Genomic DNA, 26,253 nt, shown 5'->3' on the forward strand with positions numbered 1-26,253 from the left:
GTGATTCAATTGTTTTTTTGGGAAGACAAAACTGTTGATCATAACATTTTTTTATTCCTGCAAGGTGTTAGAAAGAGACAAACGGCCTCCGTCCTAACTATCCCTCTCGGCTCGGATTTGCCTCTGTGTATTATGCAACCAATTTAGTACCTTATTGCGTTGGAACAGAGGTCATATATATTTTGAGAGTGCGCAATCTTGTTTAGTATATTACATCTATGATCATATTATACTGAGAGATTCTCAACATGAACATTTGCAAAAAAAAAAGTTTATAATACAGTTTCGTATCAAAAGACTAATATTCAAACCAAAAAATGCTGTCATATCGTTATTGAGAGAAATGCATAGACATAATATTAGTAAACAGGACTGCGCATATAAACCCAAAAAACGAGCCGAGTGAAACAGTTAGTACGGAGGCTGTCTGTCCCTTTCTAATAGGGTGACTATGAGATTAAGCTATGTGAGACAAATCCGAATTTGCTAAGATTATTAAACGCAGATTGGTATTGAAGTTTTAACTTACGCAGATTGTGACCTTAAGATACTTATAAAGGCTTTTAATAATTGTTATTAATTTGTTGACTTACAATTGTTAAAATAAGATAAAAATATAAGTGATTCAATTGTTTTTTGGGAAGACAAAACTTTTGATCACAACATTTTTTTTATGCTGGCAAGGTGTTAGAAAGAGACAAACAGCCTCCGTTCGAACTATCCCTCTCGGCTCGGATTTGCCTCTGTGTATTATGCAACCAATTTAGTACCTTATTGCGTTAAAATAGAGTTCATTTTCGTAAAAATATATATTTTGAGCGTGCGCAATCTTGTTTAGTAATATTATATCTATGGAGAAATGTCTAGCTGACATTGACAATGTCAGTAAAATGACAGTTCTGGTCTTGACTTGTGTCAACGTCAATGGGTTTTGTTGATGTTGATTTCAGTTGATTGATGACTATCTCATTGTTTAACCAATTTGTCGTCTCAGACACAAATTAACTTTGAATTTATAACATGCATAACATAGACTCTGATAGTGAAGATGAGTTACCGTCAGGGTGGGAGCAAAAGTCAACTGAAGACGGCAGTGTTTACTTTATAAAGTAAGTAACAACAAACTTTGAATTTCATATCTATTCATGTGATTTTTTTATCGTTGTACTATTGAACTTCAGCACTTGTACCAATAAGACGCAATGGACACATCCAAGAACTGGTCGGAAGAAGGAAATTCCAAAAGAATTGCCTTTCGGCTGGTCGAAATCTGTGGACGATGAAGGCAAGCCGGTGTATGTTCATAAGGAGACTGGGAACAAAACATATGTGGACCCTAGGTTAGCATTCGCTACAGATGCTAAGGAACATGTGCATGACTTTAGACAGAGGTTTGATGCTTCTTCCACTGCTTTTCAGGTCAGTTCTGAACTATTAAATAATTTTATCATTTTTTTTCATCAAACTTCAAGTCAAGGCAGCATAATAAATTTCCATCCATTTGTAGTAGTATTTAAATGTAATATTCAAGGTTGTTTTTTGTATCTAGTCAACTTCTACTACTTAAATATCTAATTACAATCGTGTAATTATGACAAAAAATGCGGAAACCCTTTAAATATATAGAAGTAACTACTCAAATATTGAATATATTTTCAGGTGTTACATGGTGTGGACTTATCAGGAAAATATGCACTTGTAACTGGTTCCAATGCTGGCATTGGCTATGAAACTGCCAAATCACTGGCCAGACACGGGTGCAATGTTCTATTTGCAAATCGCAACATGGAAGGCACACAGCAAGCCATACAGACCATAGTGCAGGAAACCAAAGCTTCAGAGGATGATTTAAAATCTATTCACTTAGATTTAACCTCCTTACAGAGTGTGAAGAAATGTGCTGCAGCAATTAAAACGGTTTTCTCAGAGTAAGTATCAATTTACTATGAAATTATGTGAAACAAAGGATTATAGAAATGTTAAACATTTCTTGGTAACAGCAAATGTTTATCTAAGAAAAAAAAGAGAGTAGACTTTGTAATTGAATTGTAGGTAGATATTTTTAATGACTGGCTCATTAACTTTTGTACTGCTCAGGCAATTGTGATACTGTTGCTGTTTTATTACAAGGTATAGTTAAAGTAAATTAAACTATTAGGTATGGCAGCTACATTACAAACACTTAAATATACTAAGATTGCTTTTAATTACTCCTTAAACCTGGTCATTTTGTGCATTTTTTCACTTTTAAGACTATTATTTTAATCATGTATTTTTTTGTTTTCAGCCACCTTGACATAGTAATACTAAATGCAGGTGTATTTGGTTTACCATATACTGAAACCGGAGAGAACATTGAGATTACGTGCCAAGTCAACCATCTTAGCCACTTATACCTGGCTATATTGTTAGAGCCTCTCTTAAGAAAAGGCTCTAGAGTGATATTTGTGTCTTCAGAATCACACAGGTATGTATTAATGAGATTACAGTTTGGTCATGCTAATTCAAATATTGACAATAAGCATCAGCTAAAAGCCTCTACAAAGGGATGTCCTTCTTCTGGAAATTAATTAATAATTGTAGTACTTATCAACTATTTAGAAACCATTACATAAAGAAGTTGCTGGTGAATGATGATCATTATTTACTATTCAAAACCTCTAGTTTTCTATCAAAATAAAGTTGGTTGTCTTTGTTTTCAGGTTTGCTGATCTGAAGAATGTATTTACACTGCAAAACATTGCAATGCCCAAAGATTCCTATAGTTCTATGATGGCTTACAACAATTCCAAGTTGTATAATGTTATTACTGCTAAGGTAACTGAATATTTTTTCATTTCATGAAGTGGTTTCAAACAATTAACCGATTTGTCTAGTTTGTGAAATATATTTTTTAAATAGTGTTCTTTAAAATATTATTTTACTTAAACATTTTAGGTGCTAAGTGAAGAATGGAGGGACAAAGGCATATGTGTGAATTCTCTTCATCCAGGAAACATGGTGTACACAAACTTAAGCAAATCATGGTGGCTCTTCAGACTAGCATTTTTCTTAGTCAGACCTTTCACTAAATCTATGGTAAGAAATGGCAACACTGTTTTTTTTAATATAAAATTATAAGTAATCACGATAATATACATTTTCAGTTACTTTCTTAGCAAACTTATAAGATTAATACATTTTTAAAATAAATAAAATCTGTTACAGCAACAAGCCGCCGCAACAACAGTCTACGCAGCAACAGCCGCCGAGTTAGAGGGCGTCACTGGCTTATACTTTAACAACTGCTTCTACTGCGAAGAGTCAGCTCTCGCACGTGACAAAAGCTTAGCGCACGAACTATTCGCCATGTCGCTCAAAATGATCGCCGCTAGAGTTGGCCCCGAAGGCCTACAGAAGTACTTGGATAAGTACGCGAGCACACAGCCTGTTGATAAAGGAGAATCCGAAGGAAAACAACAATCTTCGAATACATAATAGTTTTAAAGACTCCTGCTTTAAGACCAGACAAATAAACGTTTTATATCATATTTATTAATTCCAAAGTGATGATATTAACTTGTATATTTTAAAGCATTTAAAGGTAGTAATATGTTAACTTTGTATTTGTATACTTAACTGAAGTTTTGACACAAAAATGTTGAATGAAATAAGAATACCTTACTTATAAACAAAATAATGTAAAAAGTGTATTATAATTTATAAAAGGTGTAAAGATTTGAATCAAATTGTTTTTTAATCAAAACCTGTATAGTCGATCTAGTATTTCATTAAAATCGCTATTGTTAAATGTAAGAACTGGCTTCATTCAATTAACGAATAGACAACATCTACAAGTCAGGGTCAATACCTACAGGAACAAAAATTATATTGTTATTGTAACTCGCATAATAAAATAAAACAACACGCAGAAAACTAAAGTAATTTATCGACACGAAAGATATTATGTAGGAGGGTTGGATTCCAGCAAGCTGGTCAACTTTGCTGGCTGTTATAATTAGGTAGTTAAAGGTAGGTTTCTATTGAGATTAATTATTTTGAAGCGCGAGTGATTTCCTGCTGCTGCTGCTGAGATACGTTATTTTTGTATAATGTGTGTATGAGTACGTACATACAAGCTTAAGTCTGTTCGCATGAAAGCACAGTGCGATTTTTTTCTCTCCACGATTCACAACTTATTTTCTCGTACATTTTTTTAACTAAGTTGGCCACTGTCCAACAAGTGTGCGCGAAATTACAAACAATTTACCATTGAAATCCATCATTATTACATATATTAATGCTAGTGCTAATATTACTAGTGTGAAGGGCCTTTATACTTTATGTTATCTGTGAATCTAAACATGGCGACTTTGACACATTTTTATGTGTCAAGGTAAATTGTCAAGAAGTACCTAGTGAAATATAATAATTTTGTTTTTTTAATATTAGAAAAGTCCGTGTTACTTATTAAATTAACGATCCATTTCCATTGTACATATTAAATACTGGAAAACCATAAATTAGAATGAACGCTGATAAATAGTTGAATAAAACGATGCTAGTTCGGACGCTCCTAACGGTCATTGAATTTCCTTTAAATCATAGAAAATGTTTTGAGAATAATAAAATTAAGTAATGTTGTTGTTTAAAATGGTTGTGTGTGTACCTAAAACTTTAAAAAGTTAGTGATTGCCAACATCAAGATGGGGGATAAGATTAACGGAGAATATTTCGAGCCTGGGGCCACAGCCTTCAATTATAATAATGTGGTAAGTAATCACTATTGCTTCACTTTTACCTTAAAGACTGGAAACATGATTGCAGGAATATACTTTCAGCTGTGAATTCCGAACAAAACATGTTGAATACTATCCTCAAATGTGACTTCATTTGCAATCAAAGATCAACAATGAAACTTGTTTCCACTTCAATTACACTTAGTGCTCGCTTGAATGTCTAAATTAACCTTGGAATAATGTGTAAGTTACTGAAACAAAGATATTTAAGTTGGTGGGTACTTAGCATCCTTTTAAAGTTGTAATGTACCTTTCTAGAAGCTGCACTACCCCCAAGGGAGTTTTTATTAGTAGTACATCACTGTGGCACACTTAATTTTAATTTAAAAATGAAATATGTGGCAATATTTAGGAAGGATGAATTAGTATTTTCATTGATTAAATGTCAGTATAATTATTTGGTTTTCATGAGAGATTTTCTTCTATCTGTTAAGTATGATATGTTACACTCATTGACTTAACCAATGTCTTAGATGAGATCTGATTTTTGTTATGAAATTAAATTGTTCAACCTTCACAACAGTCGGGTAATCGTAATAGTCGGTTGTTGGTATCAGATAATCATGATATGATCGTGTTTCAAATATACTGTAATAATATACAAATCATTATAATGGCAAGGTAACTTCAAGGTGCACAAACAAGATATCGCTACAGCGAGCAATAACATTGAAGGTAGAATTAGCTAAGCCTACTGTTTATCAGGAAATAGTAAAATAGCATAAATCATAAATATAAAATTACCTTGTATACTTAACCGTGTAAAATGTTTAAGTATTTTGTTTTTATTGCCTTGAGTAAGTATTGTCCGTCATAAACTTTTATAGTACTACTTTTACCTTATTTTAGCACATAATAATGGCTTTATGGTGCTGTGCTGTGTATGAAGTATTTGCTCAAATCAGAATCCATGGAATAACACTATGGTTGCTAAGTAATATTGTTGCATCGCAATACCCATTAAATCTTAGTATAAAAAAAACATCTGTTCATGTCAAACAAATATCTACATATTAGATTATCCTATATTATATATATTATAAATTAATTTCCCATTTGTTAGGCTTTAAAAACTTAATACTATAGATAAATAACTATTGGGGCCAAGAGTTTAAAATCCTCTGTCAATTGGGATCATTGTCAGATAAGAGCTGTTTATTTATTTTGATACATACCTACTAAATGACAACAATACAATTGTATCTTTTAATCTATGGATACTTCTACACTTCACAAGAAAGAGGAAAAATTCTCTATTTGTACTCTAAAAGGTCTGAAACATTATCTTACTGCTGGGTAGATAGACTATTCTCGAGTAACATAGGATATATTTTGTACAGAATGCCATGGAAAGTGTGTTCCCAGAGAACTGCAGGGAAAGATCTAGTTAACAGTAAACTCGAACCGCAGTTGAAACACTAAGGCCCAAGTGCTCCAATAACATAAACTTCTGCAGAAAACTGATGTTTATGTTGTCGGTGAACTTCAGCCTTAAACATATTGAAAGAAATGCTTTGATTGAGCAATCTTTTGTCATTATCAGACTGTTTTGACAGCTGTACTGACTATAATGGAATAAAAACATTAGGCTTGATTATACAATGATATTCTAAGTAAATATTAATCTCAGCTGCATAAGTGTTGCTTAGCGTGCACTGTAATAGTTTACATAACATCAACTTAGATTTCATTAACATGAAGTGATAGCTAGCTCTCAGAGCCCTTCCAAGTATTGACTTGCTTACCCAACACTATCTTATCTGTGGTCACAGCTACTAATGGTCTATTTATTTCTAGAAGTCAGTTTTTGTTATTTTTAGAATATCAGCTTTATTACTGTTCCAATATTGTTATCAATTCATTTATGAATAGCCATTTTAAACAATGGATGGAAAGTTCCTTACTTAAGTATGTTTTATATTCTAAAATTAACTTACTTATTACTTACAACTTAAATCACTAATTTCTAGAGAGAATTGAAACGGTTAAAGGTTTTGTCCTTAAGAGAACGCAAATATTGCGTGTTTATTATCATGCATTTAAAAAGGATTTGAGATGCACCGAGATGAATGGCAAGAGAATGTGATTTGTTTTAAAAATAAATTCACAGCTTTAATTATACTTTACCATATCTAATGTTTTTTAAACGTTACGCAAAATTAATATGTGTACATATAAGGAGCTACGTGCAACATTAAGCACGCAGGAGCAATAAATATGTGGCAATTAACTTACTCATGTGCTTACAAAATTATTCGCAAGAATATTTGAATTAAATGCCTCCGTGGAACTCGTTCCAACGATACGTAGTACGTCTCCACCTTTACTGCCAGATTCCGTAAGATTTCGCCATGATACGACCAACAACTATGTATTTATGTAAAATTATTGTTGATATGCAATGTCTACATGTTGGGATAAGAACGAAATATGAACTTATCTTTATAGCGATCGAAGAACGTTAGGTTCCTCAGTTTCTCGACGGCTGCCTTCGCAATGCTTTATCTTCAGCTTTACATGCATACAAAGATGCAACTCCATATGCACTAAAGAAAGCAAAGTGAAACTCGAAGATTTGCAATTGTTTACCTCTGCTGAACTCGAAAACGTTTTATTTTAATTAGAATTTATGATTGTTTATTATGATCTGATGTTTCCTTCGTGAAAGTATGTGCAGCTAGACTAGAAATGCTGATCACATTTCAGTCGCATGCTCTTACGTATAGGCGTTATTCTTTGCCTGGTTCCGAGTGCTTCGGTGCGGGAAGTTAAAAAATAACACGCCATTGTTCACAATTTTCTATTTTGCCAAGAGTTTGCCGATGAACAATAATAGTATCTTGATCCCACGGCGAGACAATACGATGTGGGCCAAGCAGCTGACACAATTTAATTTGCACGGAACGCCACGACACCGCTGGTGTATTAATTGTGCACTAAAGTAATATCTACTTTTTACTCCCACGCTTCCACCTGTGCGATGCGATCGTTTTTGCATCCATGTACGTAGAGGAGCTTGTTCTGTGTAAATAACTCATTTACATAAGGATGTGGGGGCCTCGCCACATAAAGAATTCGCACAGCATCTGCCACTGCACAGCTGTCGTGAATGTTGCAAGCAGCCACTTATTTCGGAGCTGTATAAAGAAACTTGTCTTAAATAATCGACAATATGATTTGTAATCCCATGTTTAAATGGAAGTAAGGAATAGCATATCGTATTAAATGCAACCGTGTTTGTATTACTCATGTATTTTTATCTTGAATTGATTGCAGCATCAAATATCAACGGTTACGCAAGGCTGTAACCTAGGCATCTAGAGGTTATGATTAAACTGAACATTTTGATACTACTTAATATTACTCTCACCACCTTGCTATGCACCTTAATCCACTCCTACGAGTATTATGTTACTAAAACTTTGTTCCCACACCTAAACTAAAGTTCCGAAACGAAAGTGCAGAACTTTCTTTGCAGAGTAATTTTGTTTTTGTAACTATAATAAAGAAAGATAAACGATTTTTTATAGCGTCTTAGGTCGCATGTTCAGAGTATAGCTGCTGTCGGTACCAGGGTACCAGGGACGAGGTTCGCGTGAATCGTCCCCTCACTACGATAGTTACATTTTGTATGTCTTGACAGCAACCCGAATTGCATTGCTAAGCTACGAATTTTGTATAATTTCTTTACGCTCTTGATCTTTTATGTAACTTTTATGATACATTATAATATTTGAGTGTGAGAATAGCTATTTCAGGATATATTTTCTACACTAAAGCGAGTTGCTAATAGCTAATGTGAAATTCAGCCATCTCATTCTTTATTGTTTGTTCTATGACATCCAGTTGTCGTATAAACTGAAGAAATTTTCTGTTTCCATCAAAGGTACTATATTTGGGTAAAATCGTATTAATTAATTAACGAATATCTTTAAATGATTCACAGCTATTTTCAGGGCAATGATCATAGAGTATAGGTACATTGAATACATTGTTTCGTGTACACTCGATATTAAAATTGTATAAGGTACGTAACTACCGATCGCGTGCTTGTGGCAAAACCTATCTACCTAGTTGGCAATGTTCAATGTTCGGTCCCGTCAGCCAGTCTGTTTCAGAGACTTGCGAAATATTTGCTGCTCGCGAGTGCCGACCTCCACGGCAACCATTGTTAGTGTTCTGTACACTTAATCTATAAACATGTGCGATAGTGTATAGTGAAACAACTACGATGAAAAAAATCTTGTTTCCAAAAAAGAAAGTGAGGAAAACGGTGCGTGTTATAATGTAATGTAATAGATAACGTGTAGTGGTGCACTTAGCGAGAACATTGCACGGGTAAGCTAATCAGATACATCATCTCATATACCTTTGTACTTTATGTAGAAAGTCATGTCTTTTTTATTTTTTACACTGAAACTGTTATCTTACCATTTTCTTGTACATAAACGGATACTTGCAAAGTATTGCGCATTAAACTTGAGCAAAAACTTAATTCGCCAACACACGAAAAGGTATACCTGGTTTCATTTGTAATGTAGGAAAAACTGGTACCTAGCAGGAAAACAGTTTCAAAATATGTAATATGCATTTTTCTACCATATTTTGCCTGGATCCGTAGACGTAAAGCATACTACTGCTATCTGTGACATACCGTCATCCATTCAGCTTGCGTCATTCGTTCGTTCTAGTCCAATCGCTTTTTTACCTTATTTCGATTACATCAACTAATTTCGCGTTACATCGATACCAGAAGCTCTGTGAAGATAGAAGAATTTCCATTAAAACGTAATGTTCAGTTTGCGCAACATCATAATAGCCTATTGACGGGTTAAGAAGTCTTCCATCTAACCAGATGCTTATCAGTTCTTACTGATATCGCAACTGACAGTATCTTCTTAATATCAAACAAGATGTTACAATCAATATTTTATTGTATTAACGATTCTCTTCAATACTTCTGCGCATCAAATTGCCTTTTAGAAAGACAAAGAAGAGTGTTGAAATTGTTTGCTTGCTCGTCAATCAAAGTGTTTCTCAACGTTTGAGGAACGGATATTCAGTAACATAACCCTGTATTTGTCAGTAGACACTTGAAACTTTTCATCGCCAAAACATTTAATTGCGACGTCTACCAATCATGCCATTTAAACTCGGAGCGAGTTGCAGCCATCTTGAGGTCGATTACAGATCTTAAACACTTAATCACTGTCATTACGAATGCAACAACGGAAAAGTCTACAATATTCTTTCCTCTATATGGCTTCTGAGTTGAGGTTTCCTACGGCTAAATCGTAATCGTAGACTGTTACGTTTCATATCGATATGAATTTAAATCGATTTGAATTGGTGTGTAATCGATTGCTCATTTCTGGTGTGGTATACACTCATTAGAGGCCGTATCCAATGCAAAGATGAAAGCTTTGCCACTCATATTTCTTGCATGTCTGGGTGTATGACTACATTATTCGCATTTCAACGGTAATTAGTTACTTTCTCCAGTCATATTACCGAACTGCTAATAGATTGTACTGACAGCAAAATTAATATTTTCGTTTTAAGATTTGACCTTCGCCTAGGTCAGAACTGTTCTCACTTAAATATGAATGAATAGCTGTCTCTTAAAATTTTTAATAATATAGTGCTTTGAAAACAGTTTGTGATAAGTAAATAGTTAAACACTTGCATCGTTGGTACCTATTTGCATTTGCAGTGCTTAGTTGTGTTCAGATTATGCAAAAGCTAATGGAGACACCCTGTTTGTCCTGTGAATTAATATATTTTAATAGGATCTAATGGAATGAACTTAGGAGAAGATAAAGAACGTCGGGACAGAGATCTTGATAATAAGTTTTTTATGAAAACATGTCTTTACCAACTTCATGCACGTGATGAAATTAATTACTGTAAGTATTATTAACATATTTAAAGTTATGGTATGGAGGCACTGTTTAACATTTCTCTTACTTATTTCATATCGCTTGGCCACATAATAAAGAAATCTCATACTGATCAACAGTTAATTGATTTGAATTTATGTAGTTATTACGTGTAGTTTATGTAACTTAGAATTCCTAACTCACTTGTTGGGCTTGCCTGTACGCTTGAAACCCTACATTTGTTACGTACTCAAGGGCAGACGTTACGCGGAAAAGGAAACTGATTATTATACAATATTAATCATTTACTTACCCTATTAATATTTTTAAAACTTTGAAGCTAATTAAATTGACTTCAATTTTTTTCCTTGCCGTCCTCATGCTATAGTAATTTTCGTTTTTGAAGTCTTCTGTAAATTGATTTTTCTTCCACTGCAATTTTCGCAACTCCACTTGCCCCGCAGACTTTCTTTCAAACTCTCAGGATTGCTAATAATGATTATGTAAAATAATAAAGAGTATTCAATGATAATTTGCTATTTGCGATCCAATAGCAATGTGCACATATGCGTACCAAATAACAAAACTGCTTTCTAAACGCAACCCGCATTTCCGTGTCGTCACGCTTGTTGCTCGCCGTTGTCACCGCAGACCAGCAACCACTAATATACAAGTACCCTCCCACGCTTAATTAACAGACTGACCAGCGTAATTACAATCCGATGCAACGTGTGTGTTTGTAGGCTTCGCTCACGTGCATTTTCTGAAGGGTGGCTAATTTCGGCAATAACCGAAGCCCCTATCCAATAGTCTGCATTGTATGGATCTGTGAGTTCACGCGGCAAGACCGCATGGTATTAGGCACTCCAAGCGCACGTGAGTGCTGTCACATTCTATGTTACGCACTGAATGGTTAGTCATAAACATGAATATGACAAAACGGTTTTATTTGAGGAATATTTCCCAATTTTATTTAGCTCCTTCTACACATTTTATGTTCTGTGGCAAATGGTCTGTACTTTGCAGAACGCATGGTTGAAATAGAAATTAATTTAGTCCCAACAAAAGGGTTTGAAAGGGTAAGGTCGCTGTTAAAAATACTAAACGCGACTGTTGGATAATATTTTAAGGGTAACGAGGCGTATATTTTTTTACCGATTTTATTTAGGACCTGAAATGGAGGAAAGTGCCTTTGTGAATAAGGCATTTTTTATTATATTTGGTTGTAAACGGCGAGAACCTTGTGTATAATATGTGTCCTTCTATTTAATAAGTATCTAAACAAACTGACTCATTTGATTACCTTCCTACGTACAAGATACATTTGGCAATGCTTCGTTACGAAAGTCATTACTTAGGTATCATTTGTTTTTTTCGACCTCGAGACATAAAGCCTAGCTTATTTTGTTTTAGTTATTTCATTCTTCCCACGCATGTGTTTATTTAATAAAGTATTTGAAAATGCCAAGTTTGCTTACGAATGGTATGCTAAAGTATTTTATAATATTGTAAACGATGTATTGGTATTAAAACAAGGCATTGTCTTAAGGAATAACAATTGTGATCGCAGTGGTGCCTGCTTGATAGTTATGTCTGATGAAGTCATTTATCGTGACGTTGGAGGGCTATACAAAGTACTAACAAACCAGTCTTTTAATGCTGTCATGACAATTTTACCGAGAATGCTGAATTAAATGCACTTTAATAGGTACATAAATTAGAATAAAAATCATTTGTACAGTATTTGGCCGTAGGTCCTATCTCCATTTGCACCTTCGGACTCCAATTTAATCTCTTCCAAACATTGGATGAGCCTCAAATTAGTTCTGAAATGTTCTTTGTCATTAAGTAATTCATGAACCTTACCAGTTTTTAGGAATTGGTTTTAAGTAACATTTTATAATAATGTAACTTAATCACGTATGAAGACATTATTTCTGACGATGCAATAGTTCTTCTGAGAATAAAATCAGTTAAGTTCGAAAAAGAAAGAAAACACTTCAAGAGTCGGTGCAGGTATAATACATATAAAATCAACTCTGTGAATGTTTTTGTTGATATGTAATCAAAAATATCTTTCTCCTTTAACACCAAAATAAAACATGGATATCGTATATTCTGTTTATACACTCTCAAGCGAATTGATAAGGTCGATAAGTAATGTCATAAGATAACTTACGAAAAGATAACCCACAGATATTCAATAACACTCATAATGGAGTTTGTCATAATGAATAGCTAAACCGGTATACACAACAATGGGTTAAATAATAAACCATTATGCAACTTACAAATGATTTTATCTCGATCATCAGCATCGCCGATGATTTTTTAATGGACACTGGTTGTGCTACCAAAAATATCTTCTTGCCGATAATATCTCTGAAGTAGATTTGATCAGTTTCAGCATTTCGTGATTCGAAAGACCATCACTCATAGTGAATGTCGGTTAATATCGTTAATAGCTATAATTTATTTTATTTCTATCACTGCAATTCCGATTATGTCTGTTTATTTCTAACATAATAATGACATTAGAATACCCATTGTATTTTCTTGATATATTTATTCTTTTATTGTTTATATAAAAGACATTCTTAGTGCGCAGGTACCGCCTTTTTCCTTTTATAGATTAATTTACAACCTGAGACACTAGATAAATTCTCATTTCTTTGACTCCATTAATTTTGTGTCGCCCGCGCTAATGCTTTTTTACCACACCAAGCGAAACTGGGTCTTTAAGCCTTATTATAAAGATATCTACTAGAAACACCAGCTTTAGAGATTTCAATAGAAAATGACTTACGGCGTTGATTAGCCTTTCCTTTACGACTGGCCCCGTTTCCGATTACTTGCAGTTGACTCATCCAATGCCTATGAGACTGAAAACGTTTCTTCGATTACACGTGCAGATTAGAAACTATTCCATCGTATAAATAGGTGTACTAATTGCAGTCTTCCTATCAACATCTTACCTAAAGATGTTGCCGTGCTAGTTTAAGTAGAAACCTTTGAAGATCTAGATTGCTCTATTTTTGCTCAAGTTGATCTTGACTCGAACAAATTAGCCGGCTTGGCTGTAGCTGGACTTGTGTAACCAATATGCATCAAGGTGTGTACCTACCCAGCGGTTTTCTAATGTGATATCGGCGATCGCGTCCGGTCCGGGTTTCATTTCGCCGAGCCGACTCCAATGCTACTGTGTTGTGACCAGTTTTTAAATAGGACACTTGCCACTGTTGTTATTAAATTGCGATAAACCGATGAATAGCTTTTAGATATGTATAATAATATAATAGGGCGTTTTCTAACCTTAACTCCGAATATTTCTCAGAATGTGGTTGAATTGTTATGGCATTAGCTCAGGACGAAATCGACATCAATTTAGATCGATTTACGACTGTCTAATTTGCGGTTTGCATTGTTGATAAATATTGATAGAAGCCGTATTGAAATTGAAGAACTTTCGAAATACAAGTTGACATTCCCGATCGAGATTCTTAGAATTAGTGCTTGAACGATCGAATAGAGAAATCGACTAAGTGCCACCATAAGTCTAGTTAGTTATACCTGCCTACCACTCTGTCAGACAGACTTGATGGCGTGAATGTTTCGTTCTATTTTACCCTGACGAAATATTTAGACTGGTATACACAATTCAAAGTTACCTGGTCATACTACACCTTTCAATGTTATACTAACACTGTTATTAATATTAATAACTGTGGACGGTGGGCAGTAAAATAACGTTTTGACTTCTCTCATATCCTGTCATACTGAACAGCGTGTTGAGTGCTTGAAATAATACAAATTATTTTAAACCTTCGTTGTAGAACTGTTGAACGAACAGTCACGAAAAGCGAATGAAAGTGAATCGTTGAAGGAACATCTAATAGTGCAAATATTTAGACCAATGGTTTATGAAACTAGTTCGCCACTTAATTTGGTCCAACGATGCTCATAAACAGTGTCAATTATTTTCGTAGTTCGTGACAAAGGTGATTACATATTTTGTTATGGAATAGGCGACATGACACGTCATTAACCTATTTATGGGACGGATAGTGGGTCGCGTTTTCACGAAGCCCCACCTGGCGAATCCCTGAGTATGACCAACCCTTTTGTAGCACGCGAAACAGGGGCGGGAGCTTTAGAACAAAAGGAAAACTACTGCATTACCTTTTCTGCAGCTAACTTTTATGCTGATTGGGTCTTGCAATAATCGTGTACCCAATATAGCCTTTCTGTGAATATCAGATAGGGGAAAATCTGGAACAATTAGGTAATAATATTGTTCTCCGAAAACTTGCTGTTGCAGTTTCTTTATACGTATCAAAGAAAATGTTGAATTCACAATACCTGCTTCGAAATATTCATGTTCGTTAAACTTTACAGCCAACAACTAATTGATGGAAAGTGTTTTCTGCGCAGAAAGCCACAGTAAACTTGAGTGAAAAAAAAAATGCACATCGCTTGATTGACAGGCGCTGCAATAGACGCTTTTTACTGAACGCGACGCGCTCTACTTACCCACTCAACGCCGTACGCTAATTTTAAGACAAATTCGTGACAATTATCCGTAACGTTGGTAGCAATTTGAAAAACGTGACAATCACATTTATGGTCGATTTGTATCAAGTCTTATTAGCTCCATACTGGTTAGTGCAGTATCATTTTTGTGTCATGTGCAAATACCAAAAGCTTTCGCTGTGTTATATAACTTTCCCTATAACAAACGCAACTTAATTATGTGCACACGAGCGCACATTAATGCTCACGACTTGATCGCTAATGCCAATTTAGTTGATATTATCGTGTTGCGGTGCATATTATGTGTGTGTTACCAAATCCTATTGTCTCTCAGTTCTGTAATTTATAATCTTCCATTTATCGCTTTTGATTGGTACATTATGCTTTCTTATTTGCTGGTCTCCTATTTATTAATGTAGCGAATTTTACGTCTACTCTTAGTATGCCACAGGACGTAAGTAATGACTCGTCCTTTCATCTATTCATCTTTAAAGTCTCCTTCAATGTAGTTATATTATTCCTGGGATAACTATGAATAGCTGCGCTGTTTCATGGAAAATCACAGTGGATCTCTAAGCCTCGGATTTCTACTGTAATACAATCATATTATGAGGAAGATAAAAACCAATGCGGTTTCTCTACACCGCAGACTCGGAAGTACTCAACAGAAATGCAGTATCAATAAAATTATTCTTTTATAGCCAGCATATGGTCCGCAGAGTAAGACATAAGCTTTCAAAATTGCCTTTAACCACATCGCTAGGTATCGTATCGATTTCTTTTCGATGTTCCGGTCCAATTTCACTTGGGTATCGATTGAAGTGTTATAATCTGTATAACTTTTGTGCATATGTTCATATGTGGCCTCCGGCAGCAATTTGCTTGTTACAGATGATTTATCGTACCTATGGTATTTTATAATCGATATTAAAGGAGAAAGCGATGGCACCGGAAAGTAATCCTTTGCCATAGTTCACGGCTTTCATCAATCAGAGGCCATAGACAGGATTGCCTACATAGAGAACCAGTTTATTTCCGATCCGACTAGACGTGTTTGTTTAATTTAACGAGTCATTTTAATAAATATTGAAATGACTTCTCGCTAAGATGATTTCTCGATTATGATGGGGACACAATTCGTTAGGCACGTTTCTCAATTTGAAAGTAGTAATGGTACGTGTGCAGTTGTTTACTTTTTGCAGTGTTTCTATTCTACTAAAACAGGTAATTCATGCTTGCTTATTGTCTTTAATTAATGTTTAATGTCATGGTTTTCAATCGCAAAACTAACTTTATACACACATGAACACATGGTGGTATGATCTCGACACATCATTAGCTATCAAATAAATTATTCGTATGAATCGTGACGTACTTTCGTAATAGGTACGCGTTAAACGTCTGTCACGTACAATATCTCGGACGGCGTCGGATTTTAATCGGCGAAAGTAGTTGTGTTGCGTGTTGCGCGTGCGCAGAAGTTTGATCGTCGCCGCGCTCGCGTCGCAAGAATGGAAACGCAGAAGGTCTACTTCTAATGATATTAATTGAGGATAATAAATGAAGTCACCCTGTAGGCCGTCTCTACTCATCCAACTCTTTTATGGAATTTAAAATTGTTGCTAAGTTACAGATGTACAAATAGATTCGAATTTATTCATGTAAAACGAGATCTGGATTATTTTCTCTTTCTCGTGTCCTTTCGCTATCTTTAAAAATGAACCTTTAATCAGCGATAAAACGTGCAAACTAAACCAAAACTAAAATTGGACCATGTATTGATCTACCAAAAAATTTGGGATAAAAGCTGGTCCTTCTTTTTCTACGTTTTGTTTCAAACCATACTATTGGTATGGTTAAAAGCGTCATTTTGTAGTATCCGACGCAATAAATGTCAGCAATTTGCCTTTCCTAGTGTTAAACAAGTGTTTCCTTTTAAGTTACTTCCAGTAGAAATTGAATATGTCTATGTAACGGAGTGAGGTGCATTTAAGAGAAACGTACAAAAAAGTGTAAAAGCTCCTATTTTTATAATCAAAAGCTATCTTCTTTCACTACAGCAAAAGAAGGTGCAATTTTGCTTAATCATCTTTTGTTATATCATTAAATCGTTTCGTTAAATAATTAAATGTGATAGAATGCGTTTCATTTAAAATTAAAATGCAATTTAAATACTGCAATCACTCAAATTGTTAAGAAATGTGAGGCAGAAATTACGTTTGGGTGAACTATTTCGGGGCCAAATATATAATTTGTCCTGATTTATTCGATGCTGTAAGTCATTACGCGATCAAACCGCGTCTATCTGTTTTGCGAGTCGAAATCGCTAACGCGCTTTCATTACCACATTTACACAATTGAACATTGTCAGTACGAATTTCGAAATTAGATCGTTGTTAAATTGCTTTTCGTCATATGATTTAGTAAATAACCGTCAAAACTGACAGGTGTGTTATACAGAGACATAATAACATAAATTTTGATTCCATGTTACGTCTACTCCCATTGACAGTAATTGTGTTATTATGTGCCTGTGCCTACCTAACTTATACATAATAACAATTTATGTACTTACAAATAATTTTTGCTATATCTGACTTTGTATGGCGTGACTACCAGGCATTCACTTAATTAATGAAATAGCAATTTTGATGAAGCCTCACCTAATTTTGTCAAACGCTCTAATTTATAGAGAGTGGTCCAAAAGTAAGTCGTTTAATTACCCCTGGAGACAATGAATTGGCCACTTCCTGTATTATAAGGCTTGAGGTTAATAACCACGCCCGTTGTGATCGCAGACGTCATACGATTACTCTCGCTTCTTTCGACTCCGACACAACCGGGTTACCGTGTCACTTTCTTCGTCTTCCGCCACTGATTGTATCAATACATATATGTTGCATTATGCAAAATATATTTAAATCAGTTTACGACACAACATACGCTAACAAGCCACTAGTCTGTCTTGTGGAAAATGTCACTCGTAATCCAGTAGATCTAGGGCTGCCATTTCGAATTTCGCCAAACCCGGACAAATATTTAAAAAAACCCGGACATTTGGCGTAAATCGCATTTTTTCCCCGGACGAGTCCGATTTTTTTTTGTTTAACAAAACAAGACCTAATTTTTAATATTAGCATATTACTTAAATTCAATGAGGTCCTACCTTACATGAAAGTCAGGGCCGTCTCTATCTCATGTAGTACCTAGTATTGAAAGATTGTGACTTAATGTATTTCGAAGGTCATAATTAAGAAAGCTCATATGGAAACTAGGAGTTACCTTCTTGATAGGTTAGACAAAAAAATGTTGAAAAATACAAACCACTTTAAAATGAAGTCGCCGCGAGCGCAGCTAGCGCGAAAATTTTTGAGTTTTGGGTCACTAAAGCACCTAAACTTGTATAATAAAAAAATCCGCAAAGTGAAGAAGCCGCAAGCGAAGCGAGCGCAAAATTTTTTGAATATTGGGATATTAAAGTAGCTAAACGTAAAAAAAATGTGTTAAGAATAGAAGCCGCGAGCGAAGCGCGTTTGGAGTTTTGGGACACTTCGACTTCTGCATTATTAGGCGCCCGGGTAATTCGCATACCCAGGCACCATAGGTTAAGATGGCCCTATGAAAAATGTCCGGTTTTCCCCGGACACTTCTTGAAACCCCGCCCGGACGGTCCCCGGACGGCCTCCAAACGAGGACAAATCCGGGGAAACCCGGACGGATGGCAGCCCTAAGTAGATCGTTGACCTAACGTAGTTTGTACAATGCTCGAAAGATGTTGTTGCTAAATGAAAGCGCATGAGGATTTGCAGTAGAAAAGCACTTAAGAAATAAGCAAGGGAAGTACAATCGAGAGCGCGATCTACTCAGGCTAAACACATAAATACTAACATCCCGTTCTCAAAGTTATCGGATGTGTTGTCTCGCTAAATATATCTGCTCACCAACTGTTTCATTAGTTAATTAGCAAGGCAGACACGTTTCGTTTGTTTTAATCACGTTTTGATGACTTATAAAAACTTTCTTCATAAGTGCATTGTCAAATTTCTCTTTGCAAGAGCGCGTGTCAGTCACTTGGTAGTCGACACAATGGCCAAATTAGTGTTTCCATCTGCTATTGTTATCACCCACCTCAAGATCTTCTATGTATAATTACAGCTCATTTGCCTGAATGTGAAATTTACCTAAAGAGATGGATATAGCAAGCAGCCTTTAATAGAGGATCATTTTCGGATTCGTGATTTGGGATCTCTATAGGTCTATCAATCAATACGATATTTGGAACTGCATACATGAGGAATTTCATTTATTATATGAATAGTTTTAAAATACGTCGGCTAAGACTTCTTAAGACTCCGCGTCTCTTACCTCGATTAACCTGTCGTAATGATCACGTAACATAGCTTGTCCTTTGCCATCGTGATTTAAACCTTCAACCTTGCGTGGACGCCGTTTAAACTTGACCCAGCTGAACTTCTATATCCAGCTAATGATTGGTGTTGTATAGACTGTAAATGTTTTTTTAATAGTCGTTATCCAAAGTCTTCAATCATTTGAGAATTACACAACTGACATCTGCAAGATTCAATGACTTTAGTATTGTATTTAAAGAATTTTCATACTAACAGATGACAAAAGAGAAACAAGTAACTTCTTTATCATTATTAAGTGTGAAGTAAATAGGTAGATCATTTTACTAAGAATATAAGTACCTAATTGTTTACGGCTTGTCACTTTTTTGAACCGAATAATAATCATTTCAAGCTCCCGTGACTGGTGTCAAAATATTTGCTACGCTTGAGGTTCTACTTATTTTTGTAGTTAAAAAGCGTGACGAACATGTGTGTACAATCATATTCTGTAATGGAAAACATACATTAATCTTTTTATTTTAAATCGATTAATTGCTTAATCCTGAGTCTCCTCTGGGCTTCCTCTGTTTTCCTCGTATTTTTTTTATATTATGCTTGTTTCTAAACTGCTGGCCGGAAGGATAACCTCTTCTTACTAGTCTACTAAACCTTGTACATTACCGTTTAATGGCATTGTCTTTAAAATGTTATAACATTATTTAAGGTTCTGCTTTACCCACGAATTAACCTTAGCTGTCGCAATATCCACATACTCATTATAATTATTATTCGAGTCGAATTGTAGAGAATGTCGTTGCAAATGCAAGCATTATGTGTGTCAATGCTAATAACAAATAGCATACACCCACTTTACGCTTAAACTTAAGGTTAAAGTTTAGGTGTACGATTTGAAAGCCTTTGATGATCTCATCACTTAGTACGTATGTGTCGCATCACAAGGGGTTCGGATTGTAGACTAGTAACCCTATCGATGTGTAGGATTGGCTGTCACACCCACCTGTTCGGTAATGGCGACAATGTTCCGATAACCAAAGCTATAGCCAGGTCATTCAACGATGGGAAGTGCCTGTGTTCGGCAGTATGTAAAACATATACGAAAGTAATAATTTATCCTCAGACCAGCACAAAACTTTTACGAAGTACCTACTTGTCTGGAGGTTTTGCATAAAAACTTTCTCGTTTAAATGCTGCACTTTAGTAAAGACTTCAAATACCAATATAGGTTGGTTTAACATTCAGTTCATTCCTTTTACAGAATGAAAGGCAAACATTTGTTACATGCTAGCTGTCCTTAATGGAAGCGTTACATTACCATACAAGTTTCAGGCTTCTGTTACAATTGTACGAATAGGTTGACATGACCGAGATTTTTGGAATCATTTTCTTTGTGTACAAAAGTGTCATGTTTCTCTATAGCTTTCACATTATTGTTATATCACTGGCGCCCCATGAGTTCCCATAAAAACAGGGAAAGTATGCAATCTACGTGCCGCTGGAGGCGGCCTGCCGCCGTCACGCCCATCCTACGCCGACTGTGGTCCGAAAGAAAGTGAAATTATGTTTTAGTGGACATCTCAGTCTTGCATAATATTCCGAGGGTGGACGTTGAAATATTGCTTTTTATATGAGTTTTACTTGTCGGATCGCGGGGTCAAAGCCAAACACAATCTATAAGCTGCTTATCTGCCCTCACAAGAAGTTGAAAGTCTACAGCTAAATCCTAAGCTCAAGTCTCATATGTATAAACCCAGTACCTATAACTTTAAGTTAGCTTTGGAACACCTCAAGTTCAATCGTGTTTCAATCGGTTAGCTGATGGAAGGGCACAAATTACACCTTCACGGTCGGATAGAGTGCGCCCTCGTGCTCGAGGTTAGTAATTCGCACGTGCACCATTAGAAAAAGTCAACAAAAAGCATCACGATACCTGGTTGTTATTACAAGGAAGTAATTACCATGCCGCCGGCAAGTTGTTTGACCCCAACTTTGAGAAATACAACTTGCTATTGAGAATGATCGGGGCTCCAAGGTGATACGAGTAGTTATGCTCAATTTGGTGTCGAGTTTTCTATGTATATGATTATGTAGTCTATTATATTCAAAATAGGAATCTTGATTATTCGATATCGTTATTTCAGTTATAAATAGATTCTGTATTCTCATAAACCTAAACCTAAGACTTCTATAACCATAAAGCTGAAAATTTAATAAAATCAGAATCATAACATTTATACCTTCAGTGTGGTATACTATCTCTGAACATTCTACGAAGGTTTACACGAAATTATCGTAATATTCGTAGGCGGTGACGTTGGTGGCTGGTACCGATGCGCCATAATTCACAATGCCATCAGATAACCTCACGACGACGATGACTGCTTTCGTCAAATATTGATTGTCTCGTGAAGACCCAGCTTTACCAACCACACGGAACAATAAACACGACCAACGCAGCTCGATGAGCATTGACAGTTGATGAGTGGCACCAGCGTGGGATCGAGCAACACAGGCAGCCAATCGTGGACTGCTAATGTGCTAATTACCATTCCATATTGTATTCTGAAATCTATTGTCGGTTTTCATTATTCAGCTGACGTAGACGCTGTGTAATTTTTCTTCACGTAGGCTTATTGTTGGATTTTCTTTACATTTTTTTTTCTGCTTCATTAGTCTTCGCTCGGCTTGGTGAAGCTAACATATTTCTTCTACGTTATTAAACTTTCTTGGGTTTATATATTCTCAATACATATTTTAAGTTTCAGTAAAAAATCACGGATGATGTTACTACGTAACATCTTTTCACGTCTAAGTGGCACACCTACGTCCTAATTACACAGGTAATACTAAGACACGCGATGTCACGTCGACACAGCTCTAGTAAAAACACACGGAAATGGCGTCTATTCTACTTAATAGGTAATGATAGCATGAACCTGCCACGTAATAGGCACTATAATTTTAAAGGAATCTTGAACCAGGCCAATGTTAGTTCAACACTATTTTATGCGAAATCTTAAGGAAAAGGAACTTAAAACGTGAAGGTAACGCTTCAGGTATTCCGGCGAAGTGCCAAGATTCAATTTTCGTCCAAGTATTCTCCACGTTGAATCGCAAATTAGGGCTGAAAATGGCTTTTGGTACTACTTAAAAAATATTAAATACACATACCTATCTAGTTTGTTGTAAACATAACTCGTAGGCACATAACCATAACAATGTGTGACATCGTTATCTCGTACAACAATACGTGTTTAAGAAAATAATTGCTTCCTACATCTTCCTTTCAAGCTAACCGTGTCCGGTAGCAATGAATTCGTGTAGCAACTCTCTTAATGAGACAAGCTCCGAATGTAAATGCACGTACACGTAACTAATAGCTGGCAGATTTTCACGCATCATTCATGTTACATGTTGGCTAATAGTGGTCAACTATGTTGGTTTCTTGGTTGATTTCGCGTAATAAGTGCAAACGCAATTATCTGAAACTGGAGCATAACTGCTTAACAAATGTCCGCTGATGGATTGAATACCGTTGCTTCAGCGACGACAGGTAAGCACGCAGCAAAGTGCACAGATATGCCTATTTAGGTAACGAGAAGATTGGGTTGCGCAAACGCAAAATAAATTGAATTTAAATGAACATTTAAATAAGCTAATGCCAAACCAGGAAATATACTTTTCACTATCGACCAGAGATTAAAACTCTTGCTCCGAAAATTAATCTCTTCAACAATGATTGTTCCAGCAAATTCGTTTCAGTGTACAATTGTCTGACAGCTGAGACATTTGAAACACTAGTACATTTCATTGTGTTATTTAACGCCGCCACGCCGGGTTTGAATATCATAAAGTTGCCACATCCAGTATCCAGATAAGGATTACAAATCGGCTTCAGTTCTCGTCTCCACCAAAAACTCTGTAAACTTTTTTAAACACTGATTGTTTCAATGTTTAGCAAGTTTTCTTTTCGATTGTGCTCTACAGTTGTGTCAATAATGGCACAATTGTGTGACGCATGAGCGAATTGCTTTATTTACATTATGTTTGGATAAATGGAAAGAGTATTATTATTTCACTATTCTATCGGGTAATAAGTACAAAGGCATGTGAGCAGATGTAAGCGATGCTTGAGCATTACGTAAAATGAGAAGTATAACAATGATTCTATCTAATCTAACAAAAGACGAGCTACATAAGTTCGGCGGCGGTGTTCTTACTGACAAATTACACAATCTAATTGCTCGTGATGTAAGTTTTTGTTTGACGGCATAATTGTACGTTCTCAATATCATCAAAAAAATATATGGAAATAATGTTGATTAATTGAGGCCTCGCCCATATCATCGATACCAGTCATCACTACATCACTTGTTAAGCAGTTATGTTAACAAGCTTTTGCTCTTCAGTGTAGAAGATAGATTGAATTTAAAATACAATGATTTATTGCTGCTCTTCGGTCTCAACTATGATTTGGAAATTAACTAACATTTTTATACTCAGTGGACCGATTTCCACAAGCCTAGTCTGAGTCTTCGCAAATTTTTACGTTCAACAGTTTTTTGGCATCTAGGTCGTTTCAGATTTTCTACAACAGAATCTTATCTAAGATCCGCCTGTATATTTTTTCACCTGCCTAGCCTTTTCCCATATTGTTACGGCTTTGTTAATGTTGTAGAACAAAATATCTTTTTGAGCTATAGGCTGTGTTCGACGTTTGGTGGAGGTATCATGTCGACACAGTCAGTCCATCATCAAAGATGATGAAATGGATATGAATCTCAATTTTGCCCTGTCATTCGGCGTTCTAAAGAATGTGTTACAATATCATGTACAAATAATTACTTCCTACAATGGACTGGCCCCGTTTTTAATCAACTGAAAATTAAAATATTATTGGAGATGTATCTGATATTGCACAAATGTTACCTAATATTTTAATTCCGATTAGATTGTAAAACAGATATTTAACGATTTACTGATTCGTCACCGTGAGGCAACTATTTCCTCGAAGGGTTAACAACTCCTGCTCATTTTATTAACCTGTTCCCTATGCATATTCAAAGTCTGTTTCTCATTAATAAACAATGTCGTGCATCAAAGGAGCGATTCCAAGGATCGTTACATTTTAAACTTACACATGTTATCTGTAATGAAATAAATGTTATATTGTGAGAACTCACAGGAACTCCATAGTAATTTATTACCGTAGCAAAAAGTCTAGCGTTGAGTCATCGTGACCTTATGTATTTTTTACTTCCTAGCTAGTTTCAACTGAAAAAAAACTGCCTTAATTTGAAGCCAGAAGTAGTACGATGGCGTCATTGATAAATATGATTTTGAAATGTTTGTTATGATTGAAGTTACGTTACTTGTATTGTGATGTGTGTCGTATGAAGAGTCGTCGTGACGATAGGATGTTTGCAGTTTTGCATTACAAATAAAGAGTGTTCGTGCGCAGTGCACATCGTTAGCCGTCAGGTCACTGGCTGCCTGTCAATTGTGTTCAACATTGTCAATTCAACTCATTGCCTCCATAGCTGTGGTAATAGTGCTGTGCGCACTTTTAAACATAGTAACAATCGAGTGTCCCGTGATACGCTGCGGTTTGATTGGATTTCAATTGAGTCGAGGCCGCTTCATCTGACACCTATTTATTGATTCTTAGATGTATGATTTTACACAATAAAAACCTTCGTAAGCGTGAACACAGTCATGAGATAATATTGCAATTTTGTATAACTATGGTATATGGTATATTATCGAATTTTCTTCGAGTATCTTTTGCCATATTTTAAGATCGGTGTTTGTCCAAGACTTAGAAAAAAAAAAGTTCTCTCGGCACGTTAGAGATATGAATTTCAAATCTTACTCTGCATTAGCAAGTCGACGACATTAATATTCATTATAATTATTCGACTGGATCCAAGCGAAAGAGGGTATTGTGTTAATCAGACTTATGTAAATAATCTTTTTGTGCACTCGTTTCATCTCGTAAGTTTGAAATAAAAATAGCGAATAACGTGCTCAACTTACCCATGTAAGGCATGCAAGCACCTGTTAATAAGTCAAAAGTAGGAGTAATTACAAAGACCATCAATTATCAACTACAATAGTATTTTTCCTTTAAATAATGTTCGTTAATAAACTCCTTGCACAAACGATCGATCAAAAGGTTAAAGAAGCTTTAATAGGCAAGTCGTGAGACTACAAGGATCGCTAAGTTAATTCGCAGCTTTCAAAATAACACCAGAGGCAGTTGTCGATTAAAAAAATTCATCGTAACCGGTCGGACGGCATTCAATGACATTTACATTAATGTTAACAAACTGGACGAGTCACCTCTGCCTCGGGATGTAAAAAGAAAGTAGTTAATCTCGCACTTCTACGAGCTGATACTTCATACGTTAGAATATGTTTAGATAGGATAAAATAACCTTACTATAGCAGAAATACAAAATTTCCCATTTGAAGCAATATTGAATTGTTCCTCCTTCCGGTTATTATTTCTTCTCCAAATACCAATCTATGTTTCACAATTTATTCCGGATTCAGTTCCAAAAGTCATTTGCTTCGTAATAAAAAGTTTGCTTAGATACATCCTTCCCCAAAAAGTTTGTTTTGTTTTGGTCATTATGTAGGCGGAAAATTGTTATAGTCAGAGACATTAAATTCTCCACTTGAGGTCTGATTACGTGA

General features: G+C 35.5%; 2 protein-coding genes across 3 annotated transcripts in view; both read left to right on the plus strand.

Annotated features, from left to right (window-relative positions):
- The first annotated feature begins 939 nt into the window (after nt 1–939).
- Nucleotides 940–3,728, plus strand: LOC110378167 (WW domain-containing oxidoreductase). The gene is made up of 7 exons (XM_021337310.3): nt 940–1,109; nt 1,182–1,419; nt 1,660–1,928; nt 2,288–2,467; nt 2,703–2,817; nt 2,938–3,078; nt 3,208–3,728. The coding sequence occupies exons 1-7, from the start codon at nt 1,021–1,023 to the stop codon at nt 3,475–3,477; spliced, it is 1,302 nt and encodes a 433-aa protein (XP_021192985.3). The 5' UTR covers nt 940–1,020; the 3' UTR covers nt 3,478–3,728.
- Nucleotides 3,729–4,126: 398 nt separating this feature from the next.
- Jvl (javelin-like) overlaps nt 4,127–26,253 on the plus strand; it is a 67,820-nt gene continuing 45,693 nt past the window's right edge. Inside the window, exon 1 of one of the 2 annotated variants that reach the window (XM_049840675.2) lies at nt 4,127–4,751. In XM_049840675.2, the coding sequence (XP_049696632.2) occupies nt 4,686–4,751 (66 nt within the window). In that variant the 5' untranslated portion in view covers nt 4,127–4,685. The remainder of the gene's footprint in view (nt 4,752–26,253) is intronic. The other variant, XM_049840674.2, reaches the window with a different exon arrangement.

The sequence above is a fragment of the Helicoverpa armigera genome, chromosome 13 (assembly GCF_030705265.1).
Source record: "Helicoverpa armigera isolate CAAS_96S chromosome 13, ASM3070526v1, whole genome shotgun sequence".
Classification (NCBI taxonomy): Eukaryota; Metazoa; Arthropoda; class Insecta; order Lepidoptera; family Noctuidae; genus Helicoverpa; species Helicoverpa armigera.

Bases quoted from the DNA above. Each gene is read 5' to 3' on its own strand.
- LOC110378167 (XM_021337310.3), top strand. From the start codon at position 1,021: ATGCATAACATAGACTCTGATAGTGAAGATGAGTTACCGTCAGGGTGG. The intron at 1,110-1,181 runs GTAAGTAACAAC...ATTGAACTTCAG, and splicing joins GGCAGTGTTTACTTTATAAA to CACTTGTACCAATAAGACGC. The intron at 1,929-2,287 runs GTAAGTATCAAT...TTTTGTTTTCAG, and splicing joins ATTAAAACGGTTTTCTCAGA to CCACCTTGACATAGTAATAC.